Source organism: Mauremys reevesii, linkage group 2, assembly GCF_016161935.1.
Source record: "Mauremys reevesii isolate NIE-2019 linkage group 2, ASM1616193v1, whole genome shotgun sequence".
Classification (NCBI taxonomy): domain Eukaryota; kingdom Metazoa; phylum Chordata; order Testudines; family Geoemydidae; genus Mauremys; species Mauremys reevesii.
The window spans coordinates 72,527,678-72,547,467 of record NC_052624.1 but is presented as its reverse complement, the minus strand read 5'-3'; the positions used below and the strand labels follow the sequence as shown (position 1 = coordinate 72,547,467).

General features: G+C 43.5%; 1 protein-coding gene across 5 annotated transcripts in view; it reads left to right on the top strand.

Annotated features, from left to right (window-relative positions):
• The window catches only part of SLC4A7 (solute carrier family 4 member 7), a 173,160-nt gene that overhangs the window by 130,111 nt on the left and 23,259 nt on the right, over positions 1-19,790 (top strand). For all 5 annotated transcript variants that reach the window (XM_039527063.1, XM_039527059.1, XM_039527061.1 and 2 more), the window contains 6 exons: positions 767-913; positions 2,271-2,374; positions 4,029-4,203; positions 7,026-7,159; positions 8,708-8,953; positions 10,356-10,461. In XM_039527063.1, the coding sequence (XP_039382997.1) occupies positions 767-913; positions 2,271-2,374; positions 4,029-4,203; positions 7,026-7,159; positions 8,708-8,953; positions 10,356-10,461 (912 nt within the window). The remainder of the gene's footprint in view (positions 1-766; positions 914-2,270; positions 2,375-4,028; positions 4,204-7,025; positions 7,160-8,707; positions 8,954-10,355; positions 10,462-19,790) is intronic.

Below are 19,790 nucleotides of genomic sequence, written 5' to 3'. Positions count from 1 at the left end.
CAAAAAAATTAAATTCTGCAAAGTTCTGCATATTTTAATTGTAAAAATAACACAGAAACACAATAACAAAATAATCACACCATTTTCATTTTGGTAACTTATTTCAAAATACTTGTCAGCAAATAATAGAAAATGATGTGTTTATATTGTGTTATTTTGACATATAAAATATGCAGAAGTTTGCAGAATTTTAAAATATTGTGCACAGAATTTTTCATTTTTTGGAGCAGAATATTTAATTTTTTGGTACAGAACTCCCTCAGGAGTATGTTCTTGTTTCTCTAATCCTCTCTGCATTTCTATTTGTTTGCCATCATTTTGTAAAATATAAATTGAGACATCTGTCTGTGCAGTAAAATGCTGAGAGAAAGGCAAAAATTAACCAGCACAACTATTGTAAAGAAAAGATGGATTTTTGGACGTTTTGATTAAATAAACTACAGTCTTGTTTATAACATAGCCAAGAACACTTCAAAAATATTTGGAACCACATTTACATATGTACATGCACAAGGTTATGAATGCAAGCACTCATGCACACACATGAAAGAATTTGCATGTGCAAAACCCGCCAACTACACACACAGTTGTTAATATTTGAAAAAGGCTTGTACAAACCTATTAATATCCAAAATTGCAAGTGCACAAGTAAAAGCCTAGTTGAGACCCATGGAAAATTTGCCTATGACTTTTTTACTCAAGTGTCCCTCTAAGGGGTTGCTCTTACCCAGCATTCATTTTTGTGTGTATTTTTCCCCCAATAAAGGTTTTCCATGATGTTGCTTATAAAGCTAAAGACCGTAATGATCTGTTATCAGGAATAGATGAATTTTTAGACCAAGTGACTGTCCTGCCTCCAGGAGAGTGGGATCCGTCTATACGCATTGAGCCACCAAAAAGTGTTCCTTCCCAGGTAAAAGCTTTTACAGTATTATGGTCTGTGATTTGTTTCTAAAATACATTACCCAATGAAATCCAAAACTTATAATACTATATTAATATTTATTAGAGCAGCAGTACCCTCCTCCCTTTTCAGTTTGGGAGAAAGATTAGACCCTCTGTTAAATAACACTGGCTGTATTACCTTAACTTGTTTATCTGTTCTCCTCTGTTTTTGTTTGAAATCAATTTTGCTAATTTCTCTAATCTTGAAATACACTTTTGACTTTTTTAAGAGTGACTTTTGAATGTTACTCTGAAATCGTATATTTTGGTATTTTTATAATAAAAAGTTCTGTTATGTGAAACTAATGTTTATAAATTAGACTATTGCAGTTTTTTCAAAGGAAAATGGAAACAAAAAGTAAATTCAAATTTAGGTAGGAGAAATTGGGTTAGAAAATGAAAACTCTGTAAATTATATGTGAAAAATAAAAATGGATAATATTAATGCATTATGCTATGTTTGGAATGAGAATTTGAATCCCAAACATGGTCTTCTGCTTGTTGTTCTAAAGAGTATTTTGTGCTGCTATTATGCTGCACCACACAGGCGTCTTAGGGTGGGAAATTGTGCTCTAAAAAAAGCCTGATTCGTTCTCACTGTTGAGGGAAATTGCTGCAGCAAGGGCCTGGTGCAGTGCAGGACTGAGGGTCCCCTTTTGGAGGGCTGGTTGTATACTCTGTCAGGTGGTAACAATCTTGGAGAGGTTTAAAGAGGAGGATAAATTTTAAAGGGGGGAAATGTAGCTTATTTAACAAGTAAGGTGAAGTTAAAACCTTGGGCTCCTTACAGCCTGGGTTTTGGTTTCCAAAGAAAGTAGGTATGAGTTAGACAAAGGAAGCCTGTGGTATTTGTGTGCTGTTGGTGGACCTTGCTGAATATAAGGAGCTAAGTTTTTACATTTCCATATAAAAAGCAAAACTGTCTGCATAATGAGGTGCATTTGTGTTTACATTACCATGTGTATGCGCACATGATAGAGCATATATTTAATCAGCATATAAATACATACATAATTTTTAGATATACACTTTTCAGGTATAATAGTTATATCTTGCCATTAAAATGTATTGTTAATTGAGCTATGAATTTACTCCTCAGAGGCCCAGGAAAGTGTATTCAGAGATACTATTGCCTTTTGGGAATTTTATTTACTAGTATAATCCATATCATGTTGTACATTTGTATTGTAAATATTTATAAAATACCTTGTATTAAAATACTTTATTTTGGAAGTATTGGGCCTTTGCAAACTTTTCCTGATCAGAGGCTTTTTAATAAAAGGTGACCCTAAAGTAAAATGTTTTTATATACTTTCCTTACATAGGAAAAAAGAAAGATACCTAAATTTCCAAATGGATCTACTTCTACAGGAGAGATTCTCAAACAGGAGAGCCATCATGCTGGACCTGAGCTACGGAGGACTGGAAGGTGGGTTTGCTTACCTAAATACTAGTCATCACAAAAAAATACAAGCAATAAATCATTAATATGATTACCATTTTGTAGAATGATACATTTAAATATTTTAAATTCATGGTAAAACACATCCTTTTTCCTTTTCAAGTGATTGGTTCTTGCCTATGATTGTTGTCCTGCTTAAAGCATTATCAACCCTGTGGCAATATTCCTCAACACACTTGTGAAGGATTTCATAGTATGAGGATGCCTCCTTTAACTGACTAAATTTTCAAAATATATTTTTAATTTTTAAGCTATTATAAAGCATGCATTTATCATGAGTGTAGCAGCAATTTAGAAATTGTCTATATTGGGCTAGATATTCAAAATATTGCATAGGTACATATCAATGTCTAAACTATTTTCTAGACCCCACAGAAGAACATTTAAAAGAAGAGGTCAGTCTTTATATGCAGCATCATATAACAAGATTTATAGCTTCCAAAGACCAATGGAATATGGGCAAAGTAGTGATTTTTAGACTTGTAAAAAATTCAAAGAAAACTCTTGTAGATGAGTTGCATTTCTTGTCTGGAAATTTTAGTAAACTTAAATCCTTGGCTAAAAATATGGATTGCCTACAAATTAGAAAAACAACTTGCAAGACTTAACCAATCTTAATCTTCACTAAAAGTCTATTGCAGGTTTGGATCAGTTGCAAAAAAACTATAGAGGTTCAAGAGTTAATATCCCACAGGCAAATAAATTTTCAACATCATGAATTTAGTGATACTTTTCCAGAGAGAACCTATCTCCATATGAGCTGACTGTTTTCAGCTCCAGTATTATGCCCTATACCAAGGGTGGGCAAATTACAGCCCGCAGGCTGTTTTTAAGCCAGCCCGCGAGCTCTCACTGGGGAATGGGGTCTGGGGCTTGCCCTGCTTCGGCACTCCAACCAGGAAGCAGGGTTGGGGGCCACAGCATGTGGCTCCTGGGAGCCGTGGCATGGCCCCACTCTGACTCCTACGTGCTCCAGTGGCCCCCTCTGGCGCTCCAATGGGTGCAGAGCCACCTGGCCGTGCCTCCACGTAGGAGCAGGAGAAGCGGCATGCCGCTGCTTCTGGGAGCTGCTTGAGGTAAGTGCCGCTAAGAGCCTGCACGCCTCATTTCTGGCCCCCAACCAGAGCCCTCTTTCCCTCCCGCACTCCAACCCCAATTTTGTGAGCATTCATGACCCGACATACAATTTCTATTTCCAAATGTGGCCTTCGGGCCAAAACGTTTCCCCACCCCTGTCCTAGAAGCTGGATTTTTAAATATTCTTTTTGTGCTTATTATGTGTTTTGATGACCACTTCATTCAGATGTGGGCTTCTTAAAACATTCTTTGGGCAGAATGATTTGCCAAGATATTTTCAGTGTCTAGCCCATTATATGCAAAATAGCTAGCCAGCATTTTAAAATATATGGTTAAATATAAACCACGTAATTTTTGTATACAATTAACTGAATTGGAATTGACTAAATTAGTTTGTTTTAATCTGTGTTGTATTTTAAATTGGAATATGAAGTTGTTAACTTTGTGCTGGCAATCGGCATTGGCAGTCTTGTGTAGCCCATAGTTTTAAACTAGCTAGAATCCTTTAGTGTACAGTTTGACGAGTTTCATCTCACCTATTTAGGCTTTTTGGTGGTTTGATACTTGACATCAAAAGGAAAGCACCTTTTTTCTTGAGTGACTTCAAGGATGCATTAAGCCTGCAGTGCCTGGCCTCGATTCTTTTCCTATACTGTGCCTGTATGTCTCCTGTAATCACTTTTGGAGGGCTCCTGGGAGAAGCTACAGAAGGCAGAATAGTGAGTACAAAGAATGGTAGTGGCCAGGCTTTTAGATCTTCAGAGGCAAGTGACTGTGTGCATTTGTCTCATTTATTCATACTTTTATTTGAAGAGTTTATCCGCAGCACTTGATTAGCCTGCCCCAAAGCAGACATTCCCCAACAGGTAATTGCTGTGGAAATTGTGAACAGGAGAGGATGCACAGTTAAGGTAACAATGTTTATCCTGCCTTACTGGGTGAATGGCTTCATGAATTCAAAAAGAGCTTTCATTGCCTTTTTGGAAAGAGACAATAGAATTGACTCAAAAAATGTAAGCGCTAAAGCTGCACCATCCCAGTCGGCCTACTTAGGATAAGTCAGAGGCTCAAGGTGGATAGCTAACCAAGCTTAATGGCCTTGAGTAGTAGGCCTGTGTGGATGATGATGCTGATGATGCATTGGCAGAGGAAGCAGAATTATATATTTAAACCATGGAAAAATATAAATGTTTTTTCACTAATTGTGTACTATTTTATATTCTTAATAAGAGGCGATAACCAAGGTTTATAAACAGAAAATACTCTTCATTTTAAACCTTAACAAATTTGGCTATAGAGAAATATCTTTTTAATCTTGGTAATGCCATATTGGATAGTATGCAGACTATAGACATTTTAACTAAATTACTTACTAGGGCTTTGCAATTTTCATAAAGGGGGAAATGGTCACATCCACTATTGTATAAAGTCAGTGTTTCAGTCTGAATTAGCCAGTGACTGTTAATTAAAATAATTTATGAAGTGTATTTTCTATTTCTAAATTTGTTGTGAAAATGACTTTTTTTCTTTCAGGGAAAATATAAGGATGTATTCAAATTTTTCCTTAAAACATCTTAGGATTTTGATTATACATGTATTGAAAATACAAGAAAACTCCATGTTGCTTTTCAGAGCACACCTTTAAACATAAATTGTAGTACTTGTTTACACTAGTACTTATTTAACTGGACTTCATTTTTTTGCAAAGAAGGCCTGTGACTTGAATATTTCCTTATTAACATGAGAGTTTTAACAAGCTGTTTGCTGGTACAAAATCTACTTCCAGAAATAAATTATATTCTTGTACTGTACCATAATTTTATTACTCCAGATTTAGGAAGTACATTTTCAGGCAGTTGGCATAAAAACATTAGCATGGTTTGTACCTGTACCTTGTATGCATAACTTTAGAAAATGTGCTCCTTTTTAAGATTTGATTTTAAATACTTTCTTTTTTTAGCTGTCTGGGATTATTTGCGGGCTTGTTCCTGCCTTCAGATACTTTGGTGTGCATCAATGAATATAATAAATTAGTTACTGCACACGTATGTTGAAGCACAGTAGCTGACTTTGTAAGGTACAAAGTTTGTGTTCAAACCCCTCCTTCACATTCCCAGAGAATGTCACTTTCACAGTACTCCCTGTCCCTGCCACCATCCTGATTCAGAGCCCAAAGTTAATGCATTGACTGAACTAAAATACTAGTTTGAGGCTTACACTTGAACAACAGGCCAAATTGATATATCTGCTTTTTATGTGTAGCATGCAAAATTCCTTTTATTGCCCCAATTCAGCAATTCACAGCCCAAGTTTAAGTGCTTTGCTGAATTAGGGCTTAAATCATGTTTGCTTAGTTTTAGCTTTCTCAGGCATGAATAATTACAGAATAGCAATTTTTTTAAAAGTGCAAGTCAACGTTATTGTCAAACTCATGTCTTTTCATAGGTTTTTTTTTGACTGGCTTAGGTAATTTTTTAAAACTTAAACAATGTTTTAGGTCCAAAGCTCTGCTTTTTCTCTTTTGTGGTTTATAATTATTTATTTATTTATTTTAAGAGGAAAGTGTTTTAGTAAAGCATGTAATTCAAGGACAAAAACAAATAAATATAACTCTCCACTGATACAACACGGTCCTCGGGAGCCAAAAATCCCTACCGCGTTATAGGTGAAACCCCGTTATATCAGGGTAGTGGCGGCAGGGCTCCAGCGGTGATTTAAAGAGCCCGAGACTCTGGCCGCGGGGAGCCCTGGGCCCTTTAAATCGCCACCCGAACCCCGCTGCTGGAGCCCCGGGCGTAGCAGTGGCAGGGCTCCAGCGGTGATTTAAAGGGCCTGGGTCTCCCTGCAGCAGCCAGAGCCCCAGGCCCTTTAAAGCGCTGCCCGAGCCCTGCCGCCGGAGCCCCAGGGTTACTACACTATATGCGAACCCGTGTTATATCTGGTCGCGTTATATTAGGGTAGAGGTGTAGTTTACCTTAACAAAGAGAAATGCATTACCAGATGGGATGTTGGCTTACTACTCCATCTTTTCATTGTCATGTATACGTAAACCATTATTGTTCAGTAACACCCAGTCACAGTTTTTCTTTTGTAATGCTTGGTTGACTGGTGCAGGTTTGATACAGCACACTGTATTAAGTTTTCGTAAAGATATGCTGCAATATCTTCTTTCTTACAGAGAAAGACCGTTTTTCTCTTTTTCTTTAATCACATTTTGATAGACCTTGTGTTTGTTAAAATTGTTGGTGTGTGCTTTCCTCCTTAGCCTTCAGAATGAATAACTTGTTCTTACGGGTATGGATAGTTGTACAGTTGTTCAAGAGTGAAGCATTCCAAATCTTTTGACCATGATACTGTTATTTCAGTGCTGTGTTAAGTTACTTATGTGTATAAAGCATCAATATCAATATTGATTTTACTGTTTTCATTCCTAACTTTATTTCTAAGTTGGTGATTTATAAAATCATATGTGTGAAAACATTGGTGACAAATATTAACGATAAATGCAATGTGTCATAGCAATTTTTTTCCCTCCAAACAGAGTGCAATAGAGTCTCTTTTTGGAGCCTCATTAACTGGGATTGCCTATTCACTGTTTGCTGGGCAACCTCTTACGATACTGGGGAGCACCGGACCAGTTCTAGTATTTGAAAAAATATTATTTAAATTCTGCAAGTAAGTAATATTTACATTGACTTGATACATTTTGTGAACTTAAAGGTAACTCAAACTTCCTGATAGATTTGTAGTAGTTGAAAGTGGAAATCTGCAAGTAGGCATGGACTGAAACCAGAATTTACATTTTAGTTGGGCTGCATTTTAATTCTCAGATGCGAACCTTGCTTTGTGACTTTGCGTTGGGTTGGATCAAAAGCCAGAAGAAATCTGCCTTTAGTTCCGGTGACCATAATTTTGCAATAACAACACGCAAGATCTTGGCATTGTCAAATGTCAGTCTGCACTCTAGTCTTGATTTGGCCAAAAATCTAAACCTTGAACCTTGCCTTGAATTTTATCTAGATCCAGATACTGTTTCTATCCCATCTCTAGTACAAATATAAATAGATTAAACATTACTTTTGGAATTACAAATAATTTGATACATAGTCTATATCAGATTTGTAAATATAACTACTTGTGTGTTTTAAAATTGCAACAGTCTTAGATGAAAGAAAAGAGGAGGATCACCATTTCCTTGTGGAAGTCTTGTGTTGTGTTGTTTTTATATTTTCTTGATGGTGTATATGTATCAGTATAAGTTCTTGTTCGCTTTCAACCATAGTGTTTCACAGCATTAGTTTTTTCTTTGATCTTCTAGAACAGTTCAGATATGTCGATTGTGGTTCCTCCCAACCAGGAAATTAAAAAAAGAACACTTATGACTTTAGATCTTAGGCTACGTCTACACTACCCGCGTGTATGGGCGGTAGCGATTTTTTTTTTTCGATATTATATCGTCTCATCTAGACGCGATATATCGATCGATCCCTGATCGCTTTCCGATTCGAAAACTCCACACGGCGGCGGCGGCGCGCGGCGGGAGAGGAGAGCGATCCGGGTCGATCCGGCGCGGGAGGGCGGGTTAGTTATCGATATAAGATAGCTGACTAGCTCGTCACGTTCTGAAAGTGAAGTATCTTATATCGATTTTTCCCCTTAGTGTAGACCAGCCCCCAGTGTTGACCTTTAGCTGTTAGATTACAGCATGTAGAGACCACTGGCCCAGGCATGCTGCTGCTAGAGGAGAAAACAGGAGTTGGAGGATTTAAAGAAGCTCTGTGCCATTCTGATGTGAGGCACTGTTGATTCCAGCAAGGAAATCCGGATTCCAGTCCTGTGCTAGAAAAAGTCAGATAATAACTCAGCAAAGAATTACCAGACCTTTCTGCCTAAATTGCAATAGTGACTTTGATGCTGACAGGGAATTCTGAGGGTGGAGAGGGGGTTCATATGCCCCCAACCTACATAACTGCTTGTTTGATCCCAGCACCCCCTCTCCATAGTAGCAGGTCCAGCCACCTCAGTATGAGGAAAGAAGTAGAGTCCCAGTTCTGCTTCTGCCTCAAACAAAGGCTGCATTCAGGTCAGGATAAGGAAGCATCAAGAGAGTACAAGTGCCGGGACAAAATTTTGTCTTACCTTTTTTTTTCAAGATGGAATGATTTACCATTTCAGGTAGCCTTAAAATTTTACTGAACACCTGTATTTTCTTTTTTCAAATAGGGATTATGGGCTTTCTTATCTTTCCCTGCGAACCAGCATTGGTCTGTGGACTTCATTTTTATGCATAGTATTAGTAGCAACTGATGCAAGCAGCCTTGTGTGTTACATCACTCGATTTACTGAGGAGGCTTTTGCAGCACTCATTTGCATCATATTTATCTATGAAGCATTGGAAAAGCTTTTTCATTTGGGAGAACTGTATGCCTTCAATATGCACAATGACCTGGATAAACTGACTTTATATTCGTAAGTGTCAGGTTTTTTACCTTTTTTACACCAGGATAATACTAATGGAACACCCTACAGTCCATTAGTAAAATTTCTGAATGTATAAATGTAAGTGTGGTATAAATTACATGTAATCTCTACTAAATGTTTAAACATGGTGGACCAAGCGCTACTCTGTTATACCAGTCTGAATAGTTATGCTGATGTAAATCTCCACTAACAGAGGATCAGTTTGTTTTGCTGTACACCTGATATGGTGTAGTAAATCTTAAAACCTTAAAATAATATATGTACATTTATGAGAAAACAGTTTTGTTAACTGAAATATTTTGTACTGTAAAAAGTTTTCAGTAATGCAAATAATGATATAGACTAAATTTATACAATAAGGATGGAACTTTTGTACCTTCTGATATTTTTTTATTCACCTTCTATCTTTAGATGCAGTCACAAGATGTACATGTTTTTTTATTTTTACTTGTTATGTTTGATTTTCAGGCTTGGGTTCACTGGAAAACTATTCCCCTAAGCCTAGTTCAACTGTCTTCTTGCCTGTCTCTGGTTATTACCTGTTTCTGCCCAACCCATAAAAACCCACAATAGCTACATGAGCACGTTCTTTTATGGAGTGCCAGTATCCCAAAATGCATTTCACTTGCAAATAAATATGCTAATATAAAGTGCAATTCAAGCATAAAATTCAGGTTCATGGCCTCAGATTTTTTAATTCTGTTAAAGGGATGCTGTCAACCGGAATTTTTTAAGATAATTTTCTTTTCAGATTGAGTGCTCTGATGTCCTCCTACTTTAAAAATTGTTTTGGGGTTTTTCTGCTACCTACTTGATGTTTATAAGGGTCTTTACAACAATGGTGAAATGTAATGACAGAACAGGTTAAAAAGTGAAACTGACTCTATCCAAAGTCTGTCAAATGTACAGTGTAAACCAGCTAGGAAAAACAGTTATATTCATTATAGTAGGCACCATGTTCTAGAAACAAATGTGGTTTCTTCCTCTCAAGTTTATGGTGTCCATTTTATAGGGAAATTTTTGACGGGCACCTGCTACCTGTTTCTGGAGAGACCTCTGCTTTATGCAGTTTTGAAGGAATTTAATGTGTTAGAATTTGAGAGGAAAATATATGGAACACTTTTTCCTGGAACTCTTCAGAAAATATTTCTAATAGTTCTTTTTAATAAAGCCACTTTCTTATCTCATGTATTTCACTGCATATAATGAGGAGACTTGTACTCTGTCATCTTTATGTAGTAGTTTGGGATAGAAGTTATTGTAGCCACTTTAACTTTTTGCAACTGTAAATAGCTTAAAATTGCAACATTGTGTTATGAGTTTAAAAGTTCAAAAGCAAACTGAAACAAGAATGAAAAGCTCTTCAATGATACTTAATTTTACTTTTCAGATGTGTGTGTTCTGAGCCTCAGAACCCTAGCAATGAAACTTTACAGATGTGGCTGAAGACCAATACATCCGTGGATACTATAACATGGACTAACCTCACAGTTTCTGTGAGTAACTCAAAAAACAAAACAAAACACTGTGACTTGTTTCATCCCCCAGTTGAACCTGGATCAGCTTCTTTACAATGCTATATATGCAGAACACTTTTAGAACACTAGGGGAGAATTGAAAAGATGAAATAATATTTTATCCCTTTTGAGTAGGTGAATGCCTTCTTTTTGTGTTATGAGCCATGGCAGTAATTTTCAGTTTCACAATAAGGGCTTGATCTAAATCTTAAATATTTATCCATGCATGCCTCTGTATTTGGCAGGCAGGGCCAAGTTCTTTTAGAGGCTTGGCGATTATTTTGGTATTAATTGGTAATTGTTTTGCTGTATTAATATAGTATCTTAGAAACATTCATTTTTAATAAGATATGAGGCCTCGATTCAGCAGACTTGTGTATGTGCTTAAGATTCATTGACTTCAGTGGACTTAATGTACATGGGTAAAGTTAAGCATATACTTAAGTGCTTTGCTAAATTAGGGCCTGAAAATTGTATACAGTACATTTGAGGATCATTTTTTGGTTCAGGAGTGAGGGAGATGTAAAGATAAGTCTTCAATTGTAATACTCTATGCTAGGACCAAAAGTAAATACAAGTTAAAAAAAAAAGAAGTAGGAATTATCCAGAGTCCTAAAAGGTAGTATCAGAATGTTTCTCTGGTTTTCTATTACATAAGCAACCAACTCTGAAATTTTCCCCCTGATCCTCCCCAGACACCTTTGGTCTAGGATAGAAACAAAATTAACAATTTAAGATTTGCTTCAAAACTTCTCCAACTTTAGGAGCATATGCTGAGAGCATTTGGTGTGTGGTCCCTACCTCCCTTAAGTCTTGGGGTAAATAGTCTATGTAGAAAGCTTCAATATAGACTTTGCTTTAAAAAATAAAAACTTAAATACTTCTTTGAGTGTTTGCTCACATCGATTCCATTCTAGGTGTGCGTACACCTAAGTGCATGGTCATCAGAGATTTTTGCCTTAGTATCTGTAGGGCCAGCTATCGCACCTCCTTGAGTGCTGTGCTCATGCGTCGGTATATCAGGTGCCGCTGGCACTATGCCCTCATTTTGAAGGTGCGTTCGAGAACAATGCCCCAGTCTTGTTTTTCCTCGATTGTCTTCGCCCTACCGGTTGGCCTGGTTGCGGGTCACCTCAGACCATTGGGTGCTGGACATAGTATCTCGGGGCCACCTGTCCCTCCCACCTCCCCCCCTTCCCCATCCTTCTTCAGGGACTCTTCTTACTAGCAACTTCTCATTCAAGAGGTCGAGAACCTCCTGTGCCTGGGGGGTGGTGGAGGAGGTCCCTGGGGACATGAAAAGAAAGAGGTTCTATTCCCACTACTTCCTAATTCCGAAGGCAAAAGGAGGCCTCAGACCCATCCTGGACCTGCGTCGCCTCAACAAGTCTCTCAAAAAATTGAAGTCTCGCGTGGCGTCCCTGGCCGCCGCCATCCCCTCCCTGGATCCAGGAGACTGGTACTCAACCCTCAACTTAAACAACGCTTATTTCCATATTTCCAGGTAACAGACGCATCCTCCTTTTCATAGTAGGCTGACACCATTTTCAATTCATGGCGCTGCCCTTTGGCCTCTCATCAGCCCCAAGGGTGTTCACAAAGTGTATGGCGCCAGTGGCTGCTTACCTGAGACGTCGAGGGGTCCTGGTCTTCCCATATCTCAACAACTGGCTCATCAAGGGCAGATCTCGGGAGCAAGTGCAAAGAAGCCTTGAACTGATGTGTTCCACCTGCCGCCACCTGGGCCTGTTGATTAAATGAGGAAAAAATCCACCTTAATGCCAGTCCAGCGAATAGAGTTCATTGGGGTGGTTCTCAACTCTACCCGAACCATAGCCTTCCTTCCAGAAGCACGTTTTCTGGCCATGTCAGACCGGATCTCCCATGTCAAGAATCACCCGCTCACCACGTCTCTCACCTGCCTTCAGTTGTTGGGCCACATGGCTGTGTACACTTACATGGTCAGCCATGCTTGGCTCCATCTCCGGCTCCTGGTGTTGGTCTGCATTTCCAGCAGGCATGACCTAGATCAGGGTGCCAGATCACATCAAGTGGTTCCTGGATTGGTGGTTGAACGCCAGGTCGGTGTTGGAGGGAGTTCTTCTTCAAGTGCTTGCTCATGTGTATTCCACAGTAGGTGTGCATGCTCGCCACTTGCACCAGTGCCGGAAGTTTTTCCCTCAGCAGTATGTGAACTACTTGCTCCAGCTTTGCTGCAGCTTGTCCCAGAACTCGTTCGTTGTTAGTAGTGCCTGTGTTAGTTCAATAAAGTTTCAGCTTAGTTAGTTAGTTAGTGTTTGGGCCAGGGCATGCCCCAGGGTTTAAATTGTGCGAGTCTTGCAGGCGTTCGATGCCTAGAAGTGACCCGCACGCCGACTGTCTCCGCTGCTTGGGGGAATCTCACATCAGCGACTGCTGTAAGATCTGCAGGTCCTTTAAACCCAGAATTAAAAAAGAGAGAGACATTAGACTTTGGGCCCTTCTCATGGAGTCGGCACTGGCCCCAAACCCGGTGCGCCGAGTGGAATCGGCACTGGGTACTTTGTCTTTGGTGTACAGCGATCTCCCGGTACCTTCCAGTGACCGACACCACTCCCTGTCCAAGAAGCAGAGAAAGGCCCCGTCCTCTCAGAGGCGTCGAGTGAAAGCAAGGGGTGAGGCTAGACCTGTGTCAGGCAGCCCCAGTTCCCCCCCCAGACTCCAGAGCTCCAACTCAAGTTGAGCGGAGCAGCCCGGTTACGTTGACTCAGGCCTCTCTGGACGTCCGCATGCATTTGACGCCGGAGGCCCTGCAGATAGCCAAAGACATTATGACTCTGCAGGTGCCCAGGGCACTGCCGGCACCCAGATCCCGCTCTAGAGGCGAGCCACCGCTGGGCTCTCGTCTGTCGAAACTGACCCGACGCAGATCCTGGTCAGGGGATCGCTCTTGGGCCCGCTCGCCACTCAGCGTCCTGTCAGGACACAGCCTCCAGCCTCCGCTTTCATCGCCCAACAGGTTGTCTGGTCGGGTGCCATCGGAGCACAGTTCCAGGCACCGCTCCACGCAGAGTACAGAGTATCTGCAGGACAGGTGCAGACACCGTAGATGCTCCCATTCTTGGCAGAGCTACCGAAGCTGCTCCCGACACAGGCACTGTCACCGGTTATGCTCCAGCTCCCTCGCCTCGAGGCACCGTGCCCATGGCTCCCTGTCGTCGGAGATCCAGGCATGGAAGCATCTAGAGGAGTAGCAGCTCGAGGCGGCACTGTTCCTCGACGTTGGAGTCCCAGTCCCGTGGCAGATGTTGCTCTCGGTACCGCTGCTCTTATCACTCCCACGGCACCGATAGGTCGTTGGTAACCCCAACCTCGACCTCCATGTGGCGCCATACGACTCAGCCGGACCAACCCGACCAGCTGGTGCCGCCGGTGCTGCACCAGAGTCAATGGCAAGGGCCCCCGTGGCAGGGCCAATGGTGCCAGTGGACCCCCTGGTCCCCCGTACACACCCAGCAAGGCCCTTGGTCAATAGCAGGGGCATCGGAGGCTCCTTCAGCCGCACTATCCAGACCTCCGAGGGATAGATCGGCGGGTCATGGATCCTCGGCACCGCACGAGGAGTCTGACCAAGGAGTGGATCCCGTGGCACCGGCCGACGTGCAGAGCCCCATACTGGCCCCCTCCCCCACACTGGATGACAAAATTGCAGCCCCATCCCCCTCCGCACCTTAGGAGGACTTCAGGGCTCATTGGGAACTACTAAAGCGAGTAGTGTTGAGTCTCCAACTCCAAGCTGAGGAGATGGCGGGACCCTCGGACTCGCTGTGTAATGTGCTCTCGTCCGCAGTACCGGGCAGAGTGGCCCTCTCGCTGCACAAAGGGGTGGCTAACATCTCCAGTGCCCTCTGGCAAACGCCGGCCTCCTTCGCCCCAATATCGAAAAAGACAGAGCGCAAATACTTCGTACCCACAAAAGGGCATGAATACCTTTATATCCACCCGGCCCCCAACTCCCTAGTGGTGGAGTCCATAAATCATAGGGAAAGACAGGGTCAACCAGGACCCACACTCAAAAATAAAGACTCTAAAAGACTGGACTCTTTTGGCAGGAAGCTTTATTAGTCTTCCAGCTTCCAGCTCCGGGTGGCCAACCACCAGGTCCCCCTCAGTTGTTATGAGTTTAACTTGTGGGGGTCACTGCCGAAATTCGAGCCCTCACTCCTGGAATGCGAAAGGAAAGATTTTAAGGCGCTGGTGGAGGAGGGCGCCGCTGCCGCAAAGGCTGCTCTGCAGGCAGCGGCGGATGCAGCTGACACGGCTGCTCGGTCCATGGCCTCGGCTGTGTCCATGCGCAGGGCGTCATGGCTTCTGCTGTCTGGACTCTCCACGGAGGCGCGGTTTGTGATGCAAGGACCTGTTCACGGAACAAACAGACGTGAGGCTCCATGGCATGAAGGACTCGTACTACCCTCAAACCCTCGGGCTCTACGTCCCGCCCAAGGAAAAGCCTAAGACACAGGCCTCGGTCCCTGCGCTCCAGCCGAGATACAAGCCCGCCTACAAGAGGTCCAAGACCCAAAAGAGGGTCCTCATCACCATTTCCCAGGGTTACATGCTACAATGCGTCTCACCCCTGCCCTCCCTCGGATGGCAAGGGGGAATCCTTCGCATTTACTTCTGCTACAGCAGGAAGTGATTTGGCTCCTCAGCTTGGGAGCTGTGGAGAAGGTTCCGTGGAAGTTCTGGGGGAAAAGGTTTTACTCCCGTTACTTCCTGATCCCCCAAGGCGAAAGGGGGGGGGGCTCAGGCCCATCCTGGAGCTGTGAGATCTCAAATGGTTCATGGCAAAATGCCGGTTCTGCATGGTCTCTCTGGCATGTATCATACCTGCTCTGGACCCTGGCAATTGGTATGCGGCCCTGGACCTTCAGGACGCATACTTCCATATCCATATATTTGAGGGGCGTGGACGCTTCCTCTGTTTCCTAGTGGGACAGGACCACTACCAATTTTTGGTCCATCTGTTTGGCCTGTCCAGCACGCCCAGGGTATTCACAAAGTGTATGGCGGTAGTGACGGCCTACCTCAGACACCAAGGGGTACAGATATTCCCCTACCTCGACGACTGGCTGCTCAAGGACAGCTCGTGGTCCCAGGTACAGAACCATGAGGGGTCAACCAATCTTCACCCAGAGGCTTTCCCGGTGGATTACATTGTGCGTCCACACATGCTATGACCTAGCAGAGATTCCTGCACCACCTATCATAAGGGCTCACTCGACAAGGGCTCAGGCCTCATCGGCGGCCTTTGTGGCCCATGTCCCTATCCAGGACATCTGTAGAGCTGCTACCTGGTCCTCAGTACACACATTCGCGTTGCACTATACGATCATCTTCCACACCAGGGATGATGTTGGTTTCGGTAGGGCTTTGCTTCAGCCAGGGAGTCTGTGAACTCTACCCACTTCCATCAGACATAGCTTGCAGTCACCTACTGTGGAATACACATGAGGAAGCACTCGAAGAAGAAAGGACAGTTATCCGCCCTCCTTCCCCTCTGTCGGAGTTGGTCCAGCAAGAAGAAACTGAGGGTAGGGGGAGTGCGCTATAGAGTTGCCGCTCCAGGGGTCGCAGCAGCCCTCCCCCTACAGGTACTGCTGAGGGAAAAACTTCCGGCACCAGTGCACGTGGCGAGCACACACACCTACTGTGGAATAGACATGAGCAACACATCTCGAAGAATGCCAGTTACGGAACAGGTAACTGTTCTTTCCCTTTGCAACCCTGTTACCATCGTTTACCCTTGTATCCGATGCCTCAGACCTGGGCTGGGGACCTCACCTGGGCGAGCTAAGCACCCAGGGCTGCTGGTTGCAGGACAATGTGGTCCTCCATATCAATGTCAGGGAGCTCAGAGAAGTTTGCCTGGCTTTCCAGTCTCTCTTGCCCACCTGAAGGGCAAGGTGGTGCAGATCCTGACGGACAATACTGCCTCAATGTATTACATCAACGGGCAGGGCAGTGCCAGGTCTTCAGCCCTTTGTCAGGAAGCTCTCCACCTTTGGGATTTTTGTGTGTGGCATGCCATTCATCTGGTAGCCACACACCTGTCCGGAATCAGGAACGTCTTAGCAGATCACCTCAGCAGGACCTTCTCATCTTGTCACGATTGGTCGCTCCACCTGGAGGCGGTCCGCATAATCCCCCAGAGGTGGGGGACTCTCCAGGTGTACCTGTTCACATCCAGACAGAACAGAACGAGCCACATGTTCCGTAGGTTCCGGGGGATGGACAGGGGCTCCCTATCAGATGCCTATCTCATTGCATGGTCGGGGGTGATGAGGTATGCATTCCCATCTGTGATGTTGATTCACAGGGCGAAGGTCAAGCAAGACAAGGCGAAAATTATCCTAAAACCCCCCATGTGGCCTCGCCAGCACTGGTTTGGCACATTGTTGAGCCCCTTTGGCCTGATCTGTTGTCCCAGAACCATGGTAGCCTTTTGCACCCAGACCTGGCAGTGCCGCACTTGACGATTTGGCTGCTGCATGGCTAAGTGTGGACCAATGGGCATGCTTGAACCATGTTCAGCAGGTTTTGCTGGGTAGCAGGAAACCCTCCAGCAACGCGACTTACCTGGCCAAATGGAAACGGTTCATGTTCTGGGCTTTGGAGCAGCATATACGGGCTGAGCAGGCCCCACTACAGGAGATCTTGGATTATCTGCTGCACCTCAGGCTCCAAGTTTTGTCCCTATCAATAATCAAGGCCCACCTGGCCGCTATATCGGCTTTCCACCCTCCGTTCCAAGGCAGGTTGCTCTTCGCTCACAACATGACGGTTTGGTTGTTGAAAGGCCTGGAACATCTCTACCCACACGTCCGGAATCACATCCCTCCCTGAGACCTGAATTTCTTGTTATCAAGGCTCATGGAGCCTCCCTTTGAGCCTCTGGCTTCCTGCTCTCTCCTTTTTCTCTCCTGGAAGGTTGCATTCCTGGTCGCAATAACATCTGCCCACAGGGTGTCTACTTCAGAACCACCCTATACGGTCTTCTATAAGGATAAGGTCCAGTTACGACTGCACCCAACGTTTCTGCCCAAGGTAGTTTCCCAGTTTCATACTGGCCAGGACATATATTTACCTGTTTTTTCCCCGAAATCTCATACGTCAGATGAGGAGCGCAGGCTACACACCCTGGATATCAGGAGGGTGCTGGCCTTCTACATAGATAGAACAAAGCCATTCAATAAGACTACTCAGCTATTCATTGTGGTGGCAGACAGAATGTCTGCTCAGGATTTCGTCCTGGATCACGGCCTGCATCTGCCACTGTGATGAGCTCGCTAAGGTGCCTCTGCTGACATCGTGATGGCACATTCGACTAGGGCACAAGTGTTGTCAGTGGCCTTCCTGGCACAGGTACCAATCCAAGAGATCTGTAGGGCTGCTACCTGGTCATCTGTTCACATGTTCACGTCTCATTATGCACTTACCCAGCAAGCTCATGACGATGCTGGCTTTGACAGAGCAGTGCTGCAAGCTGCAAGACAGTGAAGTCTAAACCCACCTTCATGGACACTGCTTGTGAGTCACCTAGAATGGAATCGACATGAGCAAGCACTCGAAGAAGAAAACATGGTTACTCACCTTTTTCGTAACTGTTCTTTGAGATGTGTTGCTTATGTCCATTCCATTACCTGCCCTCTTGCCCCTCTGTCGGAGTTGTCAGCAAGAAGGAACTGAGAAGGCAGAGGGTCGGCAGAGCCTGATATACTGAAGCATGAGCGTGGCATTCAAGAGGGTGTCAGAGCTGGCCTTACGGATACTGCTAGGGCAAAAATATCCAACCACGCACGTGGGCGTGCACATAACTAGAATGGAATGGAAATAAGCAACACATCTCGAAGAACAACAGTCACGAAGATGGTGGGTAACGTTTTTCAATATGTTTGTAGGATTTTTTAGAAAATGCATATGTTGAAGGAAGAGCTGTGGAACAAAGTTTTACAATAGATGAGCATGACCTGAATAAAGAAGGAACTGTTTGCTTGAATTCAGCTGAGGAAATACAAAAATTAAGTTAGGGAAAAATACTAAGATTTTCTTAATGATAGAATGTGACAGTACAAATGTTTATTTTAAGTCAATGGTGGGCAACCTGCGGCCCACGGGCCGCCCATGGCTCGTCAGGGTAATCCACAGCCAGGCCACGAGACAGTTCGTTTACATTGACCGCAGGAACAGCCACTCTCAGTGTCTGTGGTCTGCCATTCCCTGCCAATGGGAGCTGTGGGAAGCGGCGGCCAGCACATCCCTGTGGCCTGCAGCGCTTCCCGCCGCTCCCATTGGCCGGGAAAAGCAAACTGCAGCCACTGGGAGCTGCTCGCAGCCATGCATGTGGACGGTCAATGTAAACAAACTGTCTTGCGGCCCCCAGTGGATTACCCTGACGAGCTGCAGGTTGCCCACCACTGTCTTAAGTTGTTACAGTATGGAACTCGGGGAAACTTGCTATAGAAGGGAAAGGAAACATGAACTAGCTGAATTAGAGTGAGCAATGGAGAAGGGAAGATTAGAAGGAAGGAAAGGGGAAAAAAGTTGAAGGGGAGGAAAATGAGAAACGATTTAATTTCAGTATTGAAAATGTCTGGATAATTTCAGTATTTCTGTGGCTAAGTAGAAAGACACCACAGTGATACACTGATGTTCCAAAATGGGAGCAACCTCATGGAGGTGAGGTGCAAGGTATTTAGTAGGAAACATTGTTTTCAAATGTGTTAATACTCTCCAGTGTTTGAGTGACTGTGGCACTGGTGGTCAAAGGCTTGTTTGGGGATGAAGTTTGGGTGTGTCTTGCACTGCAGAAAATGCTGCTGTCTCCCTGGAAAGAGCTTGCTTAATGCTCCCTCAACCCTTCCTTTGCTGATAGCTTTCTTGTCTGCTACTGTGCTCTCCTTATCTTTCCAAATCTATGGTGAACCTTTTCAGGAGCAGACTCTTCCAGACATAACTTCCTACTTAGGTGACATATTTGGCTTTCCCAAATACTGGTAATCTTCCCAGATCCACAGACATGGCCCAAAATTTGACACTACTCCAGTTTTATGTTACACAGTTTAAATTAGTTGTTCATTATTTATTAGTTGAATGGTTTGATAAATTCTGTTGAAAGTTTTGCACTGTGGACATATTTCTGTCAACTATGTGACTATTGTCTCATTTCTCCCTTGTTTTCTCCCTTTCAGTATCCACCTGTTGTCTCTTTTCTGATACTTAGAGTGTAAGCTCTTTGGAGCAGATACTCATTTTGTAATGTGTTTGTA